Source organism: Sinohyriopsis cumingii, unplaced genomic scaffold, assembly GCF_028554795.1.
Source record: "Sinohyriopsis cumingii isolate HCF-2022 unplaced genomic scaffold, ASM2855479v2 utg000913l, whole genome shotgun sequence".
NCBI lineage: Eukaryota > Metazoa > Mollusca > Bivalvia > Unionida > Unionidae > Sinohyriopsis > Sinohyriopsis cumingii.
This window is the reverse complement of record NW_028315943.1, coordinates 5,355,218-5,380,376: the sequence shown is the minus strand read 5'-3', so window position 1 is coordinate 5,380,376 and position 25,159 is coordinate 5,355,218. Positions and strand designations below refer to the sequence as shown.

The 25,159-nt window shown below is 34.3% G+C and overlaps 1 protein-coding gene across 2 annotated transcripts in view; it reads right to left on the bottom strand.

Moving 5' to 3' along the window:
- Window positions 1–229: 229 nt before the first annotated feature.
- The window catches only part of LOC149773090 (translocation protein SEC63 homolog), an 83,460-nt gene continuing 58,530 nt past the window's right edge, over window positions 230–25,159 (bottom strand). For both annotated transcript variants that reach the window (XM_089946849.1, XM_089946850.1), the window contains 3 exons: window positions 12,294–12,392; window positions 11,705–11,809; window positions 230–4,312 (listed from right to left, as the gene is read on the bottom strand). In XM_089946849.1, coding sequence (XP_089802975.1) covers window positions 4,175–4,312; window positions 11,705–11,809; window positions 12,294–12,392 — 342 coding nt within the window. In that variant the 3' untranslated portion in view covers window positions 230–4,174. The remainder of the gene's footprint in view (window positions 4,313–11,704; window positions 11,810–12,293; window positions 12,393–25,159) is intronic.

The following is a 25,159-nucleotide window of genomic DNA, read 5'->3' as shown; positions in this document are numbered from 1 at the left end:
AACTTAGAGTCTTTCAGCATAATTTTGATTCTGCAGTGTTGCTGAAGTATGTATACAAATTATGACAACAAAATCTCCGATTGTGAAGCAAGTGTTATCCATATGAGTAATCAGAGAAGTGGACAGGTCAACTGGCTATGCATACATTATGCAGGTAATGAATTGTGTAGCCTGTGCCACATCACAATTTCTCAAAAGATTATACACAAAAACAAGCGAAACCAACAAATATAAAAGATGTCTTCTTTATCATTAATGAAACATTAAAACCTTATAAATAACCCGAGCAGTGTTCAGCAAAGATGATAATGGAATACTCCTGAATGGCATATTCACTCAAGAGAATTTTCACCAGGTGGAGATGTAATTAAAAAAGTGTAATTAATTCACATAGTGAGTTTTCCAACTTTTAGCTCTACTGGTCTTCAAAGATTAGAAAATTAAAAAATAACTTTCTCTTAGAAAATGAACATTTAACCCATACTGTCACAGAAGCAGGTCACAACCACAGCTGGCATTAGACATTTAAGTTAAACCGTAAATCTAGCTTGTTTAGAAACCTTACTTGGAATGTCTTAAAACAATTTATATGCATTACTGGCACTGATATCCTATCTTAATTGTCTGCATATTCTACCTGGTGCCAGACTAATGCTACAGAACACTAACCATACTAATTGCAGTCCTGGTTTCTGAACAATTGGTAGTGTTACTTTACAAAGTAGCTGTTTTAGAAACGTATAAAAAAAAAAAAAAAAGTTGTTTCCATATATATTTGCTTACTCTTTCTATGTTGCTTGTCCTAACAAACAATATTGCAATGGCAGCTATGGGTCTGCAGTTTACAGATGGACTTACAGGCAAGTATATTAGTACAAATGATACTTAATACTCCTCATATTGGCAGGCCACTGAGATATTCATACCCAGCCCAGCCTTGGATGGCTCCAGTTCTGTGAGCAAGGCACTTTACTCCAATTGCTTTGAACTAAAAATGCTTTTTTATGTGCTGATATATACTCCCAACACTGTATTATAGCAGGCACTGTGTTTTTGCGGCAAACAGGATTTTCCAAATAATTGTGAACATGCTCCGTCATCGGTTGTTCACAGATGTAAAGCTGTAGCCAGGAAAGACGCAAATCTCTCAAAGCACAATTACCTAAAAAATGTCAACCTTTTTGGCAATTCTATATTGAAAAACAATGAACAGCACTTTTTTGTAAAGTGCATGGAATTTCACTGATCATCAGATATAAAATTGTTGTCAAACTTACTATATCTGCATTGGTCTTGATTATGAAATGCACTCAGTGTATCATCTGATGTTTGATGATTATAGGTCATATGCCAATGGCAACGTAATGTCCTTACGTGGTTACACTTGGAATTCCATTCCATGGTAGCTAATAATGACCAAATTTGACAAAACATTTCTTTTGATCCTACTTCTCCTACATAAATAGGAAAATAATAATAGTTCAATTATAGTTTTAAAATCTGTATTATTTCATTTTTCAGTAATAATATTAATAATAGATTCATTTGTATATATGTAAATAGATTCCTCTGCCCACATTGTACTTAAAATTCAGACAGTAATATACATTTTTTTTTTTTTATTCCTACTGTTATCATGGATTTCAAATTAACTGACGATAGCTTAATAAATTTAGTCGTTGGATTTTGGCAGAAATATCCAGCCAGTACAATCCATCTTATCATTATGCTGAAATTTATGTTTATTATAATACGTATGTACTACCATGCTCAAGTTAGGTAAATACCACGATAATATAGAGTTGTTTCCCCACGGTACGGTAATCTGGGTTAGCTGCCATAAGCAGTTTTATTTCATTTGTGATTGGATTGACAGAGATTTTTTTATAGGAATAGATAGAGGGAAAGTCAGAGAAACTTTACAATTTGTAACAATGCAGCAATAATAGATCAGTTTTAATATGTACCAATAACAACATTAAGTACTGCGATAATACAGCGTTCCAGGCTACCATTAAACACTTGTCAATCAGTCAAACACGGCAAGCATAAGCATGAAATTTTAAGTCACATGGGCAGGGAATCTTGAAAAACAGAATTTACATCCTACAAACTTGAAATTACTGAGTTCTTGAGGTGAATTTAAACAAAAATAATGCAATCCTTTCCGCTGCATGTAAATATCTAACAATAAACATCATGCAATGAATGTATGCAAGTTTTTATAATTTATTGTACAATGTGAATATAACTTAACTACATAATTCTGCAATGGCTACTTAGGTCTTTCTAAATTGAAAGTGTAATGTGACATTCAACTGAAAGATTCTGTACGCTGCACTATTGACTTTGCAAAATTTTCTCAATTTCAAGACGCAATATTACATAAGAGAAACATGTTCTGACATGAACCTGAAAGGATCTACTGACAAAATATTGAGACTTGATTTTTCATTTTATTGGTCTTGAACAGTGTTAGAGGAATCAACACATTTGTGTATCAAGTTCATTTAGACCTTTTAATTTACTTTATCTGTGTAATTTTACAGCTTGACTATATAGCAACAGAAAAGGATTTTTTTTACAATTCATAAAAAAGTAATGAAAGCTGACAATTATCACCTGATGACAATTTGACTATCAGATTTAATTGCCACATGTAAAACTCCTATATATTCAAACTATTAGTTCTTCTGACATTTATCTCTTCTATTTGTACAAACTAAGCTGTTAAAATGTTTATTCATACATACATAACGCCACCCTTATAATATAACTCTTAGACAATTTAATAAATAACACCAGCAATAATTATTTTGCATTGATTGAACAAGTACAAATGTTACACCAAAATAATTTCAATAGCCCTATGTACAATATATCAGTTAAAAGAAAGAGGAAAAATGACATTTCCATTATAAATGAACACATGTTCTATACATTCTTCAGTTTTATCTTAATCAGATACCCCCTCCAACAAACTAGGTGATATTTGTTGGTTATATTAAAAGAGCAAAAAGTATGAAAGCAAGCAAGACATGCATATGTAAATATATGTTCGAGATTTTGTATGATAAAAATACACAGCTTTAATCAATATGGAACAAAAACTTTAAGAAATTAGATAAATCTGTAACATTCTTCTTCAAAAAAGATTTTGCTATAACTTTTCAACTTCAACATTTAGATTTTTGTCCAAACTTGTCAGTCATTGTCATAGTTCTAAAGATATTCATTAGTTTTTAATAGTTCATCTTACAATTTATATACGCTTTAGGGACACAAAACAATTATAGCATACTATTCCAATTTTAAAAATTCAAATGCTAATGAATTCAACAAAGTTTTAAAAAATGAAGCTAATGGCAATAAGTGCATTGCCAAGGGCCAATTAACTACAAATGACTGATAATTGCCTTAAGTGTGGTGAGAAAAGTAACAAAAGGTGGGCATTATCAGGTCATGACTATAAATGATAATAAAAAATGCTTGAATTCAATTCATTCAAGGACTTGTCAATACAAGCAACATCCCATGTAAAGATATGAACTTGAGCACCAAAAGCTATAACTGTCCATAATGAAGTATGTAATTCAAAAAGAACACATTTAGTTGTTGTTGTTGTTGTAGGGTTTAGCGCCATTTTTCAGCACATGATAGGCTATATATGGCGGCCAGTATTAATGGTGAACACATTTAGTATATGAAAGAATGTGAAAACCAATTGCATCAGAATAAGTCGAATCGTTCTTGAGCTATGTTGATTACAAATACCATCTCATGAAAATATATGAAGCTGACTGACAATGGCCATATTAAATATGAACTGGTAAGCATATGATGCGTTGCAGGATATAGTGTTTAAGAGGGATACAAGGACTGGTCCATATCAGCAAATTATGTCATGTCATACAAATCATTTTGAATGTCATACTGACAGAATGAAGAAAAAAATAATAAAGTGACAGTTACTTATGAAGAGGACAATATCATTGGTCATGGACTACCCTCTGGCCAGTAAGTGGACCATCAGGTTGATGTGGCCTTGACCTTATTGGTAATATGTCAATCCAGCGGTCCAGGCCAAGCCCCTCCAGCAGTCAATATGCAATGATAATGCTTGTATGCCAAATTAAAGGGTGGTCAAAAAAAATGGTTCTGGCTGATTGACTTATTAATCTGAGTCCTCATTGTCTGTTGAATAATCAGAGTCAGTGCCATCATCATTATTATTATCTTGGTTTTCTTCTTCATCTGATGAAATGTCCCATTGTGGATGTTCCTTGATAGCTTTGTGTTCCTTCACATCCAGCTGTAATAAAAAAGTCTAAGAGTGAAAACAAAATCCCAACTTAAAATACAGCATGTGGAAAAATGTGCAGTGCCTCCCTCCCTTTTTTATGAAAAGAACATTTAAAACTTACCCAAAATTGTCAGTCTAAATTTTATTCTTTGACTTGCACCACTCTCAAACATGTTTTCTATCTACATAATTATGTCATGTTGGCATGGTGTTTGCCTTTTGCATCTGCCAACTTTATGACTTTCAATTTAAATGCTGCAATGTAAGACCTATGCTTTTTAATACCTGTCTCTTTTAGATCCATGCTTACAACAAAATGCTGAAGCAGTCTCAGTTGATCACACAGTTACAATTTATGTACCAATGTTATAGATACAAAAGTCATGGGCACAAATGTAGTGTTATACATGATGCAATAGCTGGGCAGCAAGTTCAAAGACTTACCAGTCCTATTTCAACCAGCTGCTGAGTGGGAAGATGTGTTGATCAATTATCATTTTATATGTGCTCTTATTTATGATGGCTGAATTAAGTGGCAGAAAGACCCCCAGATGTATATGTGGTCATTATAAGAGCACATCAAAGGAACATCTGTAGCTTTCATTATTGTACTCTCTAGTAAATGCCACCATTAAAAAAATATAACACCCTCTGTTAAATAGGGTATATACATGGAAGATTTACCTTCCACATACTCTATTTTTAGCACACACACACACACACACACACACATACAAACTAGTACCTATAGGAGATGACTCTTCAATGATACAAGTACTGTACTATTAACATTATCATCCCTTGTCACAATGGTGGATATTGACACACACACACATCAGTATATGCGATGTTCTTCAATTAAATAAAGCTCAAGTGATACGGCAGCAAGGATACCAGTCTATGTAACACAATTGATAAGTTTGACCAGTTTTCACTAAGTGTAACAAAATATCATGTACTGCTATTGTAAAGTTGGAAAACACATAATTGAAAATTTTCAGTATTAAAAACTGATGCAGTGACGGTAAACGTTGTGTTCAACTGAAAAGATTGTATGCATAGAACTCATTTACCTCTAGTACAGTTGCACAAACCAGTTAAAACTCTATGCAGCTCAATGTCTCGTTGCAATCTCTCAACCTGACATAATTCTTGGAATCATTTATTTAATTTCACACAATGATGGTAATCTTATCTTCTGCCGTGAGACATATTCAAATTGATATCAATAAATGTATTTGCATCCCTTTTTATTCTTCTGTACTGGTTATTAACACTTTTTAAGAGGCTTACTTAACTTTTGTCTTCAACATATATCACTTGTTTACACGATTTAAAAACAAAATTCTATCATCAGTATAATCAGTAGTTTGATTATGAAGATGCTCTGCACGAACAAATGTGTACATTTTAAAGTATCCATGTAACTGTAAAAGAGTCTGTTTCCCTGATTAATTTAACTATATCTAATATGAAAACCAAACCAAATCAAACACAGACAAGCCAATTATCTGCAGTTTACTTCAACAATCTGATTTCCGTAGTTTTTGCTTTATTCCTTATGTCCATATTTTAATGGTCATTTTTGTAAGACTTGGAGCAAATTCGAAAGGATTGGCAAGAAAATAATTGGGAATATATGCTCAGTAAAATAAACTTTACAATAAAATGATGTTTTCTTTGCTAAATACTTTACCTGATTCAATAAATAGTTGGGTTAGAGAATCAAAGAGAAGAGGAGGAAATGCATCCAACCTCTTTCTTGATCATCCTATGCTTTGGAATGGTTCCTCATGTGAAAGCTAAAATGAAGCAGTACAACAAAAGCTTGCTACGTAGGATTACCATGACTCACAAAGAGTAAAGAAAAGAGCAGGGCATTTCCTTGCATTGCAAAAAAAGTCCTGGCCAACTGAGCACAAGTGTTAAACCGATGTCTGTGACAAAGTTGTGCTGGCCATAGGATCTGATGGGTTTCTAGGCAACTGATACTGGACCCCCGTTACCTTCTTTGGAAGGCTAATCACAACAATAAAAGAGAAAGAGAAAGTCTTTGAATGCCAACCAACAGTCTTGATAATATCTCAGACTGAAGAGTCATGTTCAAATGCAAGGCATGAACTGATATTTTTATAAAGCATATCTGATTATGTGAGATCTCGGAATATAATGCAAACAGTCACCTACCTTGTCATGTTTTACTCTCTGAGTAAACATCTGTAAGCCCCATAGCATACTTTCAGTGCATTTCAGCATTAGATTAGAAACTGGGCATCTGGTCTTGGAATATTGTCTTTTTCAATCAGTCTAGTGATGTAAGGGAGGTAATGATCGTTTTTTGATTATATCATGAACTGTAACTGGATCCTGATCACAGGTCCTAGTTACATCATTATCTTAATAAACTCAAGTTTACTCATGCTGCAAGCTAAAGCTACAGTCATCAGTCTTGTATTACAGCAGCTACAATAATGTTAAAGGTTCAAGTCTAAAGGAAATGAGCCATGTTAGAACCCAGGAAAGATACTATTCTGGGAACAATGTGAGTGACTGGAGCCAATTCAGATCAAGCTGGGAAACAAATCAGTGAGATCCATGTTATGGCCCTGATCTGTTCCTCCATCAGGTATGAATGTGTCTAAAATCATAGAGCATTATCTTTGAAGACACTGAGAAAGAATCTGGCTATTTGTGGAATCAAAGCCTGTTAACGGAACAATATCACTATCACTGAAGCAGCAGGTTAAGCGTGTGTGTGGTTTGGATTTTTAATATAGCTTTAACAATTTTTCAATCATATCACTATGATGTCTGCTGTGTGACAGTTTACAGTGATGTCTAGCACTGGGGCATCATGCCGCATACATGTAGCATGATGTCCCACACAGTCACATTATCCTGACACCAGGCCTACCAGTCCTTACACTAACCTCTTAATGCTGAGCGCCATGCAAGGCAGCTGTTAGTATCATTTTTGTATGTCTTTGGTATGACTCAATCAGGGATCGAACCCATGACCTCCTGCATCCGAGGCGGACGCTCTAATCACTAGGACACCAGAGCAGTCAGCAAGTTAAGATTATGTCCCTTCCTTCATACACTTTCAAAGTGAAGGGTCTTCTAACACATGAGATGCTCTTAAGGACTGAAGCATTTAACTCCTTTCCATTACAGGGGTTCCTGATTAAGCACCAGGAGTGAAGGGCAAATCTGTCCAGACAGGGATGGAAGATCTGTAATTTCGGCTGTCTGAGCAGCTTGGGTAGCTGTTCATGTCTCCCTGGGAGAATTTATCAGCATATAAAGTAAATCACTGACACAGAACCTGTCTCATCAGAAAGGAGAGAACTGATCCACCTTCCTGGTCTAATTCCTCTTTTTCTGAATCACTCTTCAGAATCTGAATTGCCAGAAGAAATGTCCCTAGCTCCTGTCACAACTAACAACATAGTCTAGGTTTGGCAAGACAAATGTTGACAGCTTGTGGTTCCATCTGGCTGCAAAATAAATGACAACTGGATGACCTTGAAAAGTGCCATTTCAATGGAAGACCGATAGGTAGAGACCACTCAGTGTGCAGAGTCTGACCTCTCCTTTATAAAAAAATTTCCCAGGTGTTCAGCATGTCTGATATTTGTTATTTGTTCAGTATGTCAATTATGGGAACCCCTAGAAAGAATATCCAAGATACAAATCTGTATTTGATATTACAGTACTTACCACAGTGATAACTACACTTCACAAAGAGGTTCTCCATGATGAAAGGCATTGATTATGGCCTTAATTTTCATGAGATTTAATGAAGCAAGGCAAAAGGTGGATACACTAACCATGTGTACCAGTGTCCGTACTTCCAGTCAGGGGTTCTCTAGGGGGTTCCTGCTAATAGCCAACTAAAATGATGCAGGAAGTGTTTATCTCAATATAAGGATATGGTGGTCAAGGCAACTTGAAAAGGGGCACCACTTAACTAAGGAAGTCATAAGCATAAAAGGTCAGCCTAGATGAAGAAGTTCTATGGTTGCATTGAATGGTCTTTAGAGCTGCAAATAACATCTTCATGGAAATCCATGCTTTCCAGGAGACTGACTCAGTAAGTTGGACAATCTGTGCAATGTATTTGTGAGGAAGGTGAATTAAACTGAGACGAAACACAGGTATACAACATTTGCCGTTATCAAAGTGGATCTGAAGTGATTGATGATGCTATCTGATATAGTTCCTTGGAACATGAACCAAAGAAACCTACATCATGAGTTGGAATGTGAAAGTAGGCATTGACTAGGTTGATAATGACTGCATAATCATCACTCCTTTATGGAAAGTTGTACAAATCACAATCATGTCATCTCCACTGTAAACATTGGTAATGCTAAGAAACTGAGCTAGCTCAAGTATATCCATTTGCTTTGGAACCAGCAAAAGTCACACAAAAAGAGCCTAGAGAGTTTGTTTTATAACCTATCTTCACTATGCTGAACAGTCACTTGCAGCTGATGGTGATGCACTGGCCTTACAGGCTGACTGTCCCATCAGATTCCCATACCAGGCCATAAATGACAGAACAGTTGGCTCCTTTGCACTCTGACTTCTAGTTACCCATGACCTTTAATCACAAGTGGCAAAGAATGACTGATAAGTCTGCTGAGTGGCCATGCAGATGAACTGGTTGGAAGGATCCCAGTACGAGATCTTTCAAGACTGATCCATCTGATTGTTTACTGCCCCAAAAACCAACCTCTAGTCAAAATTAACAATGTATGGTCAGTCAACCAGCTGAATATACTTTTCAAAAGCTGGGATGGCAGCTGATGGTATCAATGACTAATGTAGGGTGGGGAAGAAAGCTCCAGTAGAAACTGGAAGAAAATCTCATGTGCTGAGACCTATAAACACTAGGCTTTCAAAATGAGAAGCAAATGAGAAGATGGTAATACATTTCCCTGCATTTCAAGTGAACCATGTCCCCTCAAACCAACAACTTGCACAGGTAATGCAAGGTATAGATAATGTATATTTAGTAGACCAGAAGCAAACCTGCAAGCTTTAAAAAGATCTCAGAAAGGCAGTCATTTATTTTTCCGTAAGTTGCACCAATTTTCAGTAAGGTGGAATTAAATATTGTGTACTGCAATTGACGACTTAAAAACATGCATTTTAAAAGTTCAGAAGTGTGATCTGACACAGCAAAGAAAACTCGTAATGTACACTTCCACCTTATTGTCTACTTTCTAGAACTCTTGATGCAAGTTTTTTTTTCATTTAATTTCATTCAGAACCAACAATCAGTTCTCCAGCCATGAAAAAGACTTAAATCCAAGAAATGTTACACCACCTTTCCAAACTTTTTTTTCCTTCGAGTAAGGCCATGTATCTGGAATATTATTTTTTTTCAATCAGTGCAGATTAACTGAACTTATCAAAAGACGGACTGACCCTTTTGCCAACATTTTCATTTGTTCAGTCTTTCCAGAAAACCCTTCTGAAAAAGTATAGATAAATCAGGCTTCTTCTTTTACAGAAAAAGTAGTTGAAAACAAGGATATTTATAAAGAAAAATATGAATTTTGATGTACACGAGTGAAAAAAAATAAAACCGTGAGTTTCTTTCGCAAAATTTAACAAAAGCATGTTTTTACATAATGGCTGTCTTTTAAGTTCATGTTGCCTCTGCATCAAGACCATATTTGAATTCATTATTCAATTACTGTGTAATCATTTTGCAACAACAAAAACTAGAAAAAAAGGAGAGATAGTATGACCAATTTGGAAACAAATAAGGAAAAAATGGGAGTCTGATGCCTGCTCAACCAAGCCCACATTGCCTGCATTGGTATCCTTTGTGAAGACACTTGGCTTTCTCAACATGATATAGCCAATAAGGTGTAAAATATCCTTTAAAACCAACCAACTATTAAAAAAATAAATAATAAGTTACTGATGCCTGATGCGAAGATGACAAAAAGAAAAACATACCAACTATACAAAGTTGAGAAATCCAATGGATTTTGGTTGGTATCATTATAATTACCTGTACCCAGTGAAAGCCAAGACTGAAGAACATCTGGTATACAGATAGCCTTCTAGCCAAGACCACAGGATGTAATTCAAATAGTATTTGTTTTTAGCTTCTATAATGTATACAGACAAAAAAGACCTGAATATTAATATTACTGTGATGAATGGACCTAGTAAGATGTGGAAGTTATATAATGTTAATGTGACTAGGTAATGTACTTACGGAGACGTAAACAACACCAACTTTTTAATAAGATATTCTTCTTTTTTATTTCTCAACATTTAAAACGTGATTATTCAAACTCGTTGGAGACATTTTTTGAATTTGCAATGAAAACTGATATTAGCAGCAAGGTAGTTAAATGGTTGCAACTTGTATCCTATTAATCTGTCTGAACATGTTGAAGTTCGTGACAAAAATAAAACAGAATATTTGCAATAAATGTAAATTACCACATTTTAAATACTCTGGGATCATAAGGAGAATATTATGCATAAAAATTATTTATCAATCTTCTTGCAAAATGTTAGCAAAGCTGCACATTTTTCTTGGAAAGAACATGACATGTTCATAATGGCCACCTTTTTACTAAAACGGTTACACTTTCAAACTTCCATTAGTGGTCACCTACATATAAAGCTAACTTTCTTATAATGGTCAGGTTAATTTGGTATACCCCAATGCGGTCCAAACTATAAGATAACATTCTCGAGAAACAAAACTGAACATTGCTGTCAATGTTTAATCTGTCATTACCATTAGCTCGAGTGGTTAGAAAGACTGACCCCATAGAAGGGTACCCAATGGCACACAACATCCTGGATGTCACTTTGTGGCTAACATGTTTCAGGGGCAAAATATAAAGACTGGTTATTTAATGAAGTGGTAAAGGGGCTTTAAGACATTACATATTATAACAGCCAGATGAAGTTCTCTTCCTTTATGTTAATCCCTTGTTTGGTAGGAATGAACAAGTTGAAAATTTTGTTAGATACATATATATTTGTTACATCTTCAGAATTTGATATATGATATGATGGAAAATTAAGAGTTTTTCCTACCTGAACAAGTAGTTATCTAAAGGGCTACTGATTCCAAGAAAATCGTGTCTCCAAATATAATCACCTGTAAGTTAAAACCAACTGCAAACCGCACAGATCCAGATCTGCTGCTGCATAATGCAATACTAGGTCTGGGTCTGTGCAGTTCGTTAGGAGTAATCAGTAGAACAAACAACACAGATCCTGATCTGACTGTATACTGCGATGGCAGATCAGGGTCTATGCAACTTTACTTATAAATGAGTATATACAGTAAATGAGGAGTTTTCAGCAGTGTAATTCGTGTGATGAACCTGTGTACAGTGTACATAGCATCCTTACCTTAATATTATGTGCTTGATCGAAGTCAAAATAGCAGTCGGACCGCAAGATGACAGAGTATGTGCAAAGGCCTGGCTTAAGAGGGGCTGAGAACTTCAACTGGATCTAAAAGGAAGGAGCCATTTGCATATCATTCATGACTATAATGTGTACTCAACGAAAATTGGAACCCATCGTATTATACTCTACTGCTCCTCTGACCTGTCAAAGATATCTGAATCCTTTCTTGCAAATGTTTATAAATTCACAAGATATGAACATTTGGGATATGAAATAAGAACAATATATTACACTAAATCATTGTTACAGTATCTTGGAAACTTATATGATTTCAAATTTTAAAAGAAAGAAAAAATTTTAAGAAACCATTTCATACTGCCTGTATTATGTGAATTTTGTTTATTTTCATGTTAAAACTTAAATAATTATCTATTTCAAAAGATGAATATCTGTTTTCAGTATTTTATTTTGTTCAAATTTTTTTTACAAACAAACTTGCCAGATACTGGTTTAGAAGTTATTATTTCTTAATTCAAACACAAAGAGCACTAAGTTTTCAATAAAGCTCAGTAAATATTCAGAAAGTTACCTCTTCTGAAGTTTTGAGACTAAGGATCTGCACAGGTGCTGATATCAACATGTGATTCTTCCTGTCTGCAACATAAAGCCACCATCCTTCTTGCTTTTCCTATAGAAGTATATGAAAGACTATGATAATCTCTATGAATTGTATACTGTCATATCAACAGTTATTATTTGCACTATTTTTCATGACACATAATCTTTAGTAATGACAACAGAAGATTCTTGATATGACTACAAAGCATTACATTTCTAGACTAAAACATTTACATCAAATATACTTTATAGCAAATAGTTTTCCACCACAAACTGCCACATTTTCTACTTCATATTCTGGGAGGTGAGGTAACTCAGTACAGCATCAGACTCCTCACTGAAGACTCCTGGGTTGGATACAATTGCCTGCCAGCTCAACATGGGTGCCTCAGCATTTCCTTGGGAAAGCACTTAACTCCAATTTTCTTGGCATGATATGGCCAATAATTTGCTGAGAGTGCCAACAAATACCTAGCAACAAACTACAATTAATTACTGCATTTTCCAATACACCAACCCACCAAACACTGTGCTCACACCCACCATAACAGTGATCCAGGAGTTGTTGTTGTTGCTGTTGTAGGGTTTAATGCCATTTTTCAGCTCAAGATAGGCTATACATAGTTGCCAGTATTAATGGTGGAGGAAGAACCCTGGGAAACCCCAGAGAGAACAACTGATCCACGAGAAGCTACTGGCAAGCTTTCTCACGTACCCACGTTAGCCGAGCCAATGACTCAAACCCACACAGACGGAGGTGAGATGGCAGTGATCCATAACGGTGAGTGCTTTAGACCACTTGGCCACTCAGAGTCCCAATGCAGGAGTCGTAATACAAAATCTGTCACATATATGATGTGCGCTCTTGCTACAAATGTAGACTCAGAAAATATTTTACAATGTCAAGGTAACTGCAATTCTTGTTAACTGTAACTTTTACCCTATTTCATGTATTTTTTTGTACTCTTAAATTTTTCTTACACAATCCAGTTATCAAAATAATAATTATTTAAATTTCTCACAATTCTTCATACATATCACTTGTATTTTTTTTTTAAAATCCATTAAATTATCAGACATAAAATTTCTAAGATGATTTACGTTTGCAAAAAAGATCGAAACTAGTGTACTGCCATTATGTTTTTTCAAAAATTAATAATCAATTATTGGTGAGAAAATACAATGATTGATGCATAAGCATGGACGCCCTCATCATAAGTCAAGGGAGTCACAATGACACACCCACCCACCCCTGAAATCATAGATCATAGTGCAAATATATATATTCCATGAAGTTTAATCATGCAAATGAAGCTGAAAATATGTCACAAGATTATATTCAAAACGTTTAGTAAATATTCGCTTTAGTTTCTGACTGCTTACTATAGCAGAGATTGATGAAGCATCAAGTAAATGTGTTAATCATATCATGTAATACACAAAAGTGAAAATGTAGGACAAACAATGACAGCGGCTGAGAAGACGTATTCAATAACGCTAGAGCAAAATGATGTCCCAGGAGCTAATTTTCGTTGTTCTGAAATATCAGAACATTCAGTTTGTTGAGTTGAAGTGCTGGCTTGAATGTCATGGATTGGCAGTTGCCAAAAAAAAGAAGCCGGAATTTGTCAAAATATAAGTCTTCCTTATGATACTGTAAATAATTACTGTAATGTTACTACGAGTTTGTTATTGTAACATTCTTTTCAGGCAAATAACAAACTGCCATCTTTAAACAACCATATTCACTGCACGAACAGCAAACTAAAACTCTTCAAGTCCATGTTAACTTCTGTATGCAGCACATTTTGCCGTTTACCATTTTGTCATGGGGGTGAAGGAAGCGTGCAAGGATAAGGCTTGCAGTGTCTGTGATTAATTAATTAATTAATTAATTATGAGATTACTTAATTAGATATTTTTAATTTTCATAAAATATTTTATCACGGTATTGTTCATAAATATACAAATACACAGAAATATGTACATGTAAGTAAACAAAAAAACAATAACATCAATAATTACAAGGATGTACACAATTATCCATCCTGATACATACATAGATGACATTACACTAATTATTAACAGGTTCTAATATTCCTGGGGTCACATAGTGTTTTAAAATGTTCACAAATAGTTTTGTTGTTTTAACAGCTGAATTTTTTGTTTGTCAAAATAAATAAATGTCTAACATTTTAAGATCCTGTAAAATTCTAAATACAGGTAACAACTCATTTGCTAAACTGTTTGTTACTGTACACGTTTATTGTTGTTCTTGTTTTAAATTTATATTGTGCATTAATACTTGAAGAAAAAAAATATTTTTACTTTAGGCGTTTGGAGTGTATAGAGTCAAATAACACAGACATAGTTATTCATGCTGATAGAGGAAAATGATGTGAACAAAAAAGTGAAATAGGTTTTATCTTCAGTTAGGACCAGTAAGTCTACAGAAACTGTAACTTTTCGTTCTACAAGCAGTTGGAATAGTTTCCCATCTGTTAATATTCCAAACGGATTTTGTTATGGGAGAATTATGAACACATTATATCAACTACAAAGGTGTACATATTTAACTCTGCTTCTGATAGTGAAAGTGAGGACAACTTGACTGACTTCAACACATTAAAACCTATGTTGAAAGATTGACAATATTTTATAAGTGGTCATGTGAAAAACTTGCAAGATAATTATAAAGATGACCACTGTTTCTTAAGATCATCTGTAGTGGCATCACACACACAGCAAGATGTATATCATGTATAAGTGACTCTAGTAACACTCTCAGGAAAAGTAAAGGATGCATCATGGGACTGTAAAGCTTCCTCCTTCGGCAGACGCACTCATATTGCTTCTTTACTTTTTCCTTGGAAGATTATATTCCTCAGTTTGGATATAAGCAGCAGCCATGTGCATCTCCTATCAAACTTTGTACATCGAATGTTGGGAAGAAGTCTAAACGACAGTCTTAACCATACCATTCAGTATCATACAGCAAGGAATTAAAAACAGATAGATTTAGAAACTATGATCCATTATGTGACATTAAAATTAATGAAACAAAGTTTGTTAACAACTTCATTGCTACATTACCCAATTCAGGTTCATAAAGCATTTTCAGCCAAATATTAGAGACAGAATACCCTGATTAGGAAGTTGACACGGAAGTATTAACCGATTCGGCCCCGATCCCGTCTGTAGGCGTGATGAGGCTGTACCCTACTTCAAAGCTCTGCAGCATCAAGGCCATTTAAGATACACCAACGTGGGTGGTATTAAAAAAAAGCAGACAGATATAGTTCTACAATGATATCAAATAATCTGGAAGTTCTAGTTTCACTACAAAATACAGAGAGAAAAACCTCATTTTTTGGACCCGTTTTTTTTTAACCCAAAATTCGCTTGAGATCGGAATGCGATTTTGGGTCCGGATTTTAGACCTTTTGGCCGCAGATCTAAGGCATACCAGTCTTAACTGCACACAGACAGGTGAACCTTTGCAAAAGCTAGGATAAGGTGGGCATTTGGAATAAATTGCGGTCTCCATACGAAAATGATGGATCCATTAGGCAAAAAAAAAAAAAAATTTTTAACAAATCCAACTTTTACCCTTTTGCTCATGTGCAAGCAAAATAACCAATGGAAAATGATGTTTCTAACACAACTAGGCATTATTCTCATGGAAAATCTGTTGAAAACCACTGTATTACGATGTATTCAGAAATAGCCCCCCAAATGTCTTTCCTACGCACACTTCAGGCAAAAACAACAAAAACCTTTGGGGTCGAATGAGTTAAAGGATAGAACTAAGTCTGCCTTACACTTAATGCAGTTTAACAAAAACACAGTCCCCTTTGAAGTACCAAAATACACAAGTTCAGACAGAGTCAGAAATGTGGCACAGTTGCAGATTCTGTAGAATAACCACTTCAGAGCAAAAGATGTAGCAGTTGTCCACTGTAAAAAAGGGAAATATAATCTTCTGAACAAATTCTATGGGGCAATTTTTATTTTAAAATATGGAAGACAAAATGAAGAGAAAGCTTTTTGAGACATAGCTGAAAATACTGGAAAGGATGTTACGTCACATAAATGTAGATTTTGGATCAATCCTCTGTATCCAGAATTTGGATGTAGTCCTGATGGCCTTGTCTACAATCAAACAACAAACTAATAGGTGTAGTTGAGATAAAATGTCCATTTTTTTAAACAGGAAAAGACCCATTATGTGTAGATGAACATAATGCAAATGAAAGAAACAATCTTTGTTATAATGTTATGAATGGTAGGTCATTTTTAAAGAAATCTCATAAATATTACTACCAGGTACAAATGCGGATTGCACTTTGTGAAGTAGACTTTTGTGACTTTGTTATTTGGTCCTCAAAAAGATTGATTGTAGAAAGAGTATTGCCAGATAATGAATTTTGGAAAGATTTATGTTCAAAATTGATCAACATTTATCATAATAATATTGAAATGAGAATCCCCAGGTGACTTATGCCAATTAATATTCAGATTTTGGATTTAAAACATTGTCTGTGGTTATTAACTTGTATTAATTGAAAAAGTGGGACAACAAAAATCATAATTATACAAATACTGAATGAACAATTTTACAATGACTTGTTTTATTTACAGTGGGTCCATGTATTATAGTTTGCTGTCAGTTCATAAGTAAATAAGGTTCTTGATAATATAACATGTACAAAACAATGGCATGGAACTGTATTTTTACTGCTGCCATTATATTACAGCCTTCAACAACTGAAAATTTATATCCATAGTGTACAAATATATATACATGTACCTTTAAATATTATTGTTAATTAGTTTTCCTTATTAAGTCCATCACAGTAACAAAACACCACCTGCATTTTAAAATTAGTTCGGAAGACCTTTGATGTTTTCTTATCCAACAAAAATTACGTCTCAGTACATGCTAAATTGAAGACCACAGACCACTGGTCAACAAATCTTATTGTTTCATTAAAATATGCAAACATAAAATATAAAAACATATTAATTTTCTATCTTAAATATGAAAGTCACGGATCCTGTTAAATTGATTCGTATATATACATATACTAGCTTTTAAATACTTGTTCTGTTTTGACTCGGATATAATTAACATTTTACTGACAATCTTTTCTACAATATACCCCATTATTTTCTTTATTGGCGAGTTTGAATAACAAGTAATGCGTATGATCGCTTGTCCTTATAACATCTGCTGTATGGACAATGGCTTCAATAGCACAAAGACATTTTTACATTTCCATAAAGAGAGCCTCATTTCCCTACTGGCAGTCTCGCTGATTTGTCCTCTTCTGTCAATTCTTGCACTTAATCTGGTTTCAACTGGAATAACCCAAAGCGCTAAGTATGAGGCACAGTTTAGGGGGTTTCATGGTTGCAATGGAGTTACTGATCATAGCGCCTAAAATTACCTCTCTTAGCTCCAATGAGCATGCCCACAAAAAAATTCCAGTTCCGGATAGTTCACCGTTCAATACTTGGTTAGTGAAACATAAAGTCAACAAAGGCTGGAATCTTAGCTGTACTACAGATCATTTTGGTTAAACCAATGAATCTATTATATATGTCTAACATCTTTTGTTCATACTAGGATATTAATTTAAGACATTAAATCAGATAATTAGATTCAGTGTCCATACTTACATTATATCAGATAAATAATATTTACTTTCCATACTTAAATGATATCAAATAATTAAATTAAATACACTGTCCAAACCTGATAATATAGATTCATTATCCATAATTTCAGATACAGTTGAAGGAACATTTCACTTTGCTCTCCAATTTTAAACATTTATTGCACATTTTTGGCTATATAACTTTAATGAAATCAATCTCAACTATTTGCATTTTTCTATGTTGATGTATCATTCTTTCTCATTTACTTTCGCAAGGCTAATAGTTTGTTTATAACACGAGTTAAGAAAATTATAACACAAATTCGATACGTCAGCTGATTTGTAATGCTGAATATTTTAAACCAGATTTATTTTTATTTTTTTTAATGGAACACAGTATTTTAATGTATTCAGAGGAATTTAACAAAGCAATAATTACATTAGCTATCATAACTAAAAAGGAGTGTAATTAATGCAGACAGAATATTTATTCATATTTCTGGTGTAAATATCATACAATATTCAGATTAAATAACATGCCCAATGACATTTATTTTTGTTTAATTTTCTTTTGGACTTTTGAAACATCAAGTATCGGACGGTACATGCAATAACTTTCAGAATAATTTTTCTTTGCTTATGCTGACATGTAATCAATTTGCTGGGGTCTTTAGACAACTTTTCTGATTGCCGCCAGCAAATTCATCTAGAACAGCCTTCTTAAAATTAGTTTCATACTGTTTAACTCTCCTTGCATCAAATATGTAAGTTTTAAAGATCAAATTATTTCACAGATTCCGTCCTATTACTTTGGTTTGCTTTTGAAATCAATATTGATCCATGTGACCAGATGTGAAATTGCAAACAGTATGATTTTTAAAAAAAGACAGTGTGTAAGAACATGCTCTACAAGTCAATAATAAATGGATACTCACAAATATTCATATTTGTTGTCTTTATCTATCAGTCACTCTTTCTAACTTAGCATCATTTTATACTCGTTTTTAACCTGAAGTATGTTTATGTAATATACGTATGCAAACAGACATTCATTCGAGGATATACATACCCATGCACCAGATGAAAGAAGACAGACATACAGAGAGACAGATAGGTGAGAGCCACAAATGTCCTACAAATGCATAGTGTGTCTAACATCGATATTTCTCCAAATTGTACACTCTAAAATTTCAAGGAAATGAAATTAAAAGAATCATCAAGGAGACTCGTACATGCGCCTGTCTGTTCAAGTGTGGTTGACATTTGTGCATCTTGAAAAAACTCAAAGTTATTTCAGGAAAAATATAATGAACATAAATAGAAACGTCTAAATCAATAAAAAAAATGAACCTTAAGAAGTTAGAATTTTTTCTTGTTGTTGTTAAACTTCCATTAACTGGTATGATTGAAGCTGTAAAAAATACACATATTTTCATAATTCTTAAAGCGAGATAAATTGCAAGAACTTTTTACGCAGTGATACACTTTCGCACAATCAAATAATACAAACTAGAGCATAAGGTAGTGTGTGTGTGTGTGTGTGTGATATGGATTTTTAACGTAGCTTTAACAATGTTTCAGTCATATCGCTACGATGTCTGCAGTGTGACAGTTTATAGTGATCACTGGGGCATCATGCAGCAGACATGTAGCATGATGTCCCACCCAGTCACATTATCCTGACACCATGCCGACCAGTCCTAACACTAACCTCTTATTGCTGAGCGCCAAGCAAGGCAGCTGTCAGTACCATTTTTGTAAGTCTTTGGTATGACTCGGCCGGGGATCAAACCCATGACCTCCTGCATCCGAGGCGGACGCTCTAACCACTAGGCCACCGGAGCGGTCATAAGGTAGTAATGGAAAGATAATGCAATACTGAAATGGGCAGAGAATATTTATTTGAATGCTGGGAGCAGTGCAAGTTAGTGAGAAGGAAAAAAAAAGATGTAAAAACAATTGATCAACTATTGATAGAATTTCTTTTTAAGATAGTGAGATATCGATCCTGCTTGCATAATGTGAGCGGTCTGTATATTTTCTTGATCTACATCTGCCAGCTTAATTGACTGAACTATCCGGAAGTGAGTTGCACCAAGATGCCCTCTGGTGTTTTCAAGGGAAAATACTAACCATAAAATCCCCTATTGGAAAAAGCTGGTCCAATCAGAATGCTGCTACTGAAATTTTACTATCATATGTCCAGAACTCCAATTTCACTTGTATCAGAAATGCTTGTCCTTTAAGTTCAATTTTCTAGGTCAAGAGATTTTAGAATGTATCTGTTGAATTAAACAGTAGTGGTTCAAAGTTATATTTTCTATGTCAAGGTTTTAGATTGTGTCGTTTGAATTACATGGCAGTGGTTGAAATTTCAATGTCATATGCAGACCTGCCAACACTGACGAGTCTGTCTCAGTAAGGCAGTTGATTTTTTTTCCGTAAGACTGACCATTTTTCAGTAAGGTGTAACAAAATATCAATAACTACTATTGTAAACCTGGAAAACATAAAAGTTTGATGCAGTGATGATATTCATTATGTTCAACTGAAAAGTTTGTAAAGTATGCATTGACTTTATTTATCACTAGTACAGTTGTTAGTTCCGAACCCTATGCAACTCAATGACTTGTTGCTATGTCTCAACTTGACATAATTCTTGGAAATTCTTTTTCTATTTCACATGACGATGGCAATCATATCTCCTGCCACGAGACATACTCAAATTGGCACATTATGTCCAATAAACGTAATTGTGTCCTTCCCAGCTTTTATTAAAAGAATCTGAATACTCCTTTTTATTCTTCTGTGCTAATTTTTAATACTTTTTTAGAAGCTTTTTTCCCTTTTTGTTTTAAGTTGGCAGGATCCAGTTTCGTAAACTGGCCCCTGGCAAATTTCTTAATTTAAGGTTATGGTGTGACTTTTTCAGCTATTATTGTTTACTATTTAAAAATATGGATATATTTGTGAACTAGGTGTTTTGGGCTTGTGTTGCTCTTGAAACTGTATGTCAGGCATATACACCTTCCATAGTTACTCTGCAGTATGTTGATAGTGAAATACCAATAGTTGGCTAGGAAGAGGAGCTAGCCTCCCATAGCAGTAAACACATGGGTCTGAGGTAAGTAAAATATGTCAAAAGCGGCTTGGATGAGAACTATTTTCAATTACATCAGCCTGTTATGTACACATTGTTTTGCAGAATTGTCATCTAGGAAAAGGGCTTGTGTTTGCACTGTGAGCATCACATGGTTTCAAAAATATCCTTCATATTCTTATGCTTTGTTTTAATATAGGTATCCAAATATATGGAAAATTTTGACCACACTTTTATTTTTTTATACTAGGTCGCTGATTGCGACATTAAATTTGTACATAAAAACTGGCCCCTGCCCCTTAAACATGCCATTTCTGGATGCCATTTAAAAATTTTTATAATCAACAGACTGATCATGCAGATGCTTTGCATGAACAAATAGGTGCAGTTTAAAGCATCTGGGGTGCTGTGTAAAATTAGTCTGGATCCCTGACTTATTTCACTAATCTTAATGTGAAACCCGGATGAACCGATTATCCAGATTTTTCGGCAACTATCATTTTTCCGTAGTTTTTGCTTGTATGCTGTAAGTCTGTATTTTAAGGTTAATTTTTGTAAGACTTATGGCAAAATCTTAAGAGTTGGCAGGTCTGCATAAGTCAAGAATTTATTTATAATTTATGTATTGGTTCAATGAATTTATGCTGAAAGTTCCATTTCATATGTTGAGTATTTAGATTTCATCTGTTGAATTACACAGCGCTGGTTGAAAATTATATGTCCAATAAAATTCTATGTCCAGTATCGAGTTTTCAGACTACCTTCTGAATTACAAGGATGTTGTTGAAATTTTAATGTCGTAAGTCAAGAGTTTTAATTTAACATCTTGAATCATATTGATTGTGCTGAAAGTTCCGTTTTGTATGCTGATTTTTTATATTGTATCTGTTGAGTTACAAAGCAGTAATTGGATATACTGTGCTTGTCAGAATTTTATTTTTATATGGTGAAATGATGTGTTAGTGTTAAAACATTACACAATGCCCACTTTAACAATTCAATATAAAAATAGAGTATTAAGATACATCATTCATGTATTCAATTATGAGCGCCATTACATTTCATGCATTTACAGTTTGAAAGTTACTATTTAAATGTCGAGAATTACTATGAATTTCTCCGCTATACGTTGCTCTCATGAACGGACCGCATTATTTTTAAACAAGGAGGTTGCTTCTCATTGCTGTGAAATTCAACAGATGAATGGAATTCAACAGATGAAATCTAAATACTCGCCATATGAAATGGAACTTTCACCATAAACAGTTACATAAGTGTGAAATAGGGATTCTTGACATGATATTGAAATTTCAACTACCGTTGTGTAATTCAAAATATACACTGTAAAACGTCGACATAGGAAATAGAACTTTAAACACCACAGTATAATTCAACATATAAAATTTTGTTTCATCTCTCACACACACACACACACACTTATATATATGCACACATTAACTAAAACGTGATTTCAAGTTCTTTATTTTTTTATTGCAATTTGATAATGAGATTTATTGTTAATGTAAAAATACAAGTTGCACTTAATTTCTTGACAATGTAGTCTCATATCGTTGTGTTACCAATAAATAATACCCATAACTAATACAAGTTCAAACCATCTTAATGATTTTGCCAACATTACACAACATAACAGCTACATATGCTCTAAATGTAGTCGAGCTTGCACATTGAGATATAATCCTCTCTCTCTCTTGTTCACTAATAAGAACAAAAATCTTTGAGTACTTTTACTTCTATTGTAATTAGATTCTTGAGTTGAGAGCAGAATGAGACAGAAAATATGTTTACTTGTACATTTGTACCATTAGGTTTTCGAGCAGCATATGTTCCACAGAACTTGTTCAGGTACAATCCCTTTATTTTTCGTACACGGTCAGTACCACCAATTGATAATTATTTATTTTACATATAATTTTTGGTAAACTGAAATTAATAATTATTTTTTTGTGTACCAAAAATAACATGAAATATGTTATTTCATTTTGGTCCCCCATCACAGTGACCTCATTGATGTAAACCATTCTTTTTGCTACTACTATCGTAACCACAGGGCAAATGTGATGAAAGTTCAGTGATTTAACTTTACGTCTGTTTTGGACTTCCTACCATTAATTCTCTATTTTTAGGGGTATCGATTTTAGTCAAATTTATGGATGCTACTAACACATTGAATTTCTTTTTAATCCAACAAAATTTAACGATATTTAGTCCAAGGAAAAGTGATCCACCAAAAGAAAACATCATCCCTGTGCACATGAATCTAAACAGAGATAAAAATATCATATATCTGCAAAATGTTGAAAATCTGTATCCACCAAAATATTAATTAAAGAATAGTATTTTGTTCACAGAAGCATTTAAATCATTTACCTACCATCTTAACTTGCTCATAAGTAGGGTCCATCTGTTAACTGCACAGACCCAGATCTGCCATTGCATAAAGCACCAGCAGATCTAGGTCAATAAAAAAAAATTGGTGTACCCAGAAGAACAAACACAGACCCTGATCTGGTGGCACATTATTTGATATCAAATATGGGTCAACAATATTTGCAATCTGACTTGATTTATAAGTGAGTGCAGATGGTAGTACATTGAAAGTTTAAAGCCTGGTCTTCTTCATATCCGGTTTGGATATCAAAACGTATGGTTTCAATTATCTGATAAATTGCATGAGGTACTTAATTTACTCAAGCTTAACATGAAGGGATCATAAACATGCATCCATATCTAAAAGTTTTGATGATGGAAGATACAAGTTCAAAATTTGTGCAAATGAACACACAAGCTAATTACCTCCTTTCTAAAGAAGGTCACAGTGATCCAGTTTCTGTATAGCAACTTAGACCCTTTCAGATGTATTAAGATGCACAGTAGAATACTGCATCCTTCCATAATGGAAAACTCTGCAAAGCTACTTTTTCTGTCTACCATATTCAACATTACAATTGCAATTTGCATTTTAAAAATTTCTGATTTGGGTACATTTTGTGAAACTGAAGTTCATAATAATAAGAGCACACTAGCATTATCATCAACAATGTCCTCTCCATCACTAGTACATACAAGTGCTAGAAAAACTAGCTACTTGTCTCTTTCTTAGGAACTCCACATCATGCAATTGCACTGTTGTTCCCAATAATGTCAAATAAAGCATATTACAGTATTAAATAGATTTTGACAAGGTCCACATGCCTGTATGCATATTGTCAAATAAAAATCTACCCACAGCAATAATTTACAATGCAATCATCAATAAGTATATATTTTCATGTTTGGAAAATGGTGGAGATACCGTAATCAAAACATCAGCATGATAGATATTTACTTGGTTTATTTCCAGTACCATATTCATGACACCTCTACTAATAATAATGGTGATATCATGGGACTACTCATCCATATCTCAAATATTATGAATTTACCTCACCGCCAATCAGATAAAGTTAATTAGTGCCACCTATATTAGATCACTTTGAGGTTCATCTAACCTATTAAGTTATGTGGCATTGAGACATTCAATAGGCACAGTGGCAGCTCCCAAGAAAATCAAGATGTTTTAGGTGATTATTAGCAGCTGCTTTCCTCCCACAAGGCATGCTGGGATTGACACAAGTGTGCTCATAATAATTGATATATTTTAATCAGTTTTGACAAAAATGAGGAAAATGTGCCAATTAGGACATATGCTGGTATTGTGTCAAATATGGTACATATTTTGCCTCCCCTCAATGACCACATCCGTTATTAATACATTTTCAAAGTTATCCATCCAGTAGGCAGCTGGTTGCTGTTGTTGTTGTTGTGGGGTTTAACACCATTTTTCAGCACACAATAGGCTATACATGGCGGCCAGTATTAATGGTGGAGGAAGAACCAGGTGAAACCCCTTGGAAAGAACCACCGACCCATGAGAAGCTACTGGCAAGCTTTCTCACATACCCACATTGGCTGAATCTGAGACTCGAACTGGCGCAGACAGAGGTGAGATGGCAGTGATACGTAACGGAGAGCGCTTTAGACCACTCGGGGCCCCCAGGCAGCTGGTAACATGGT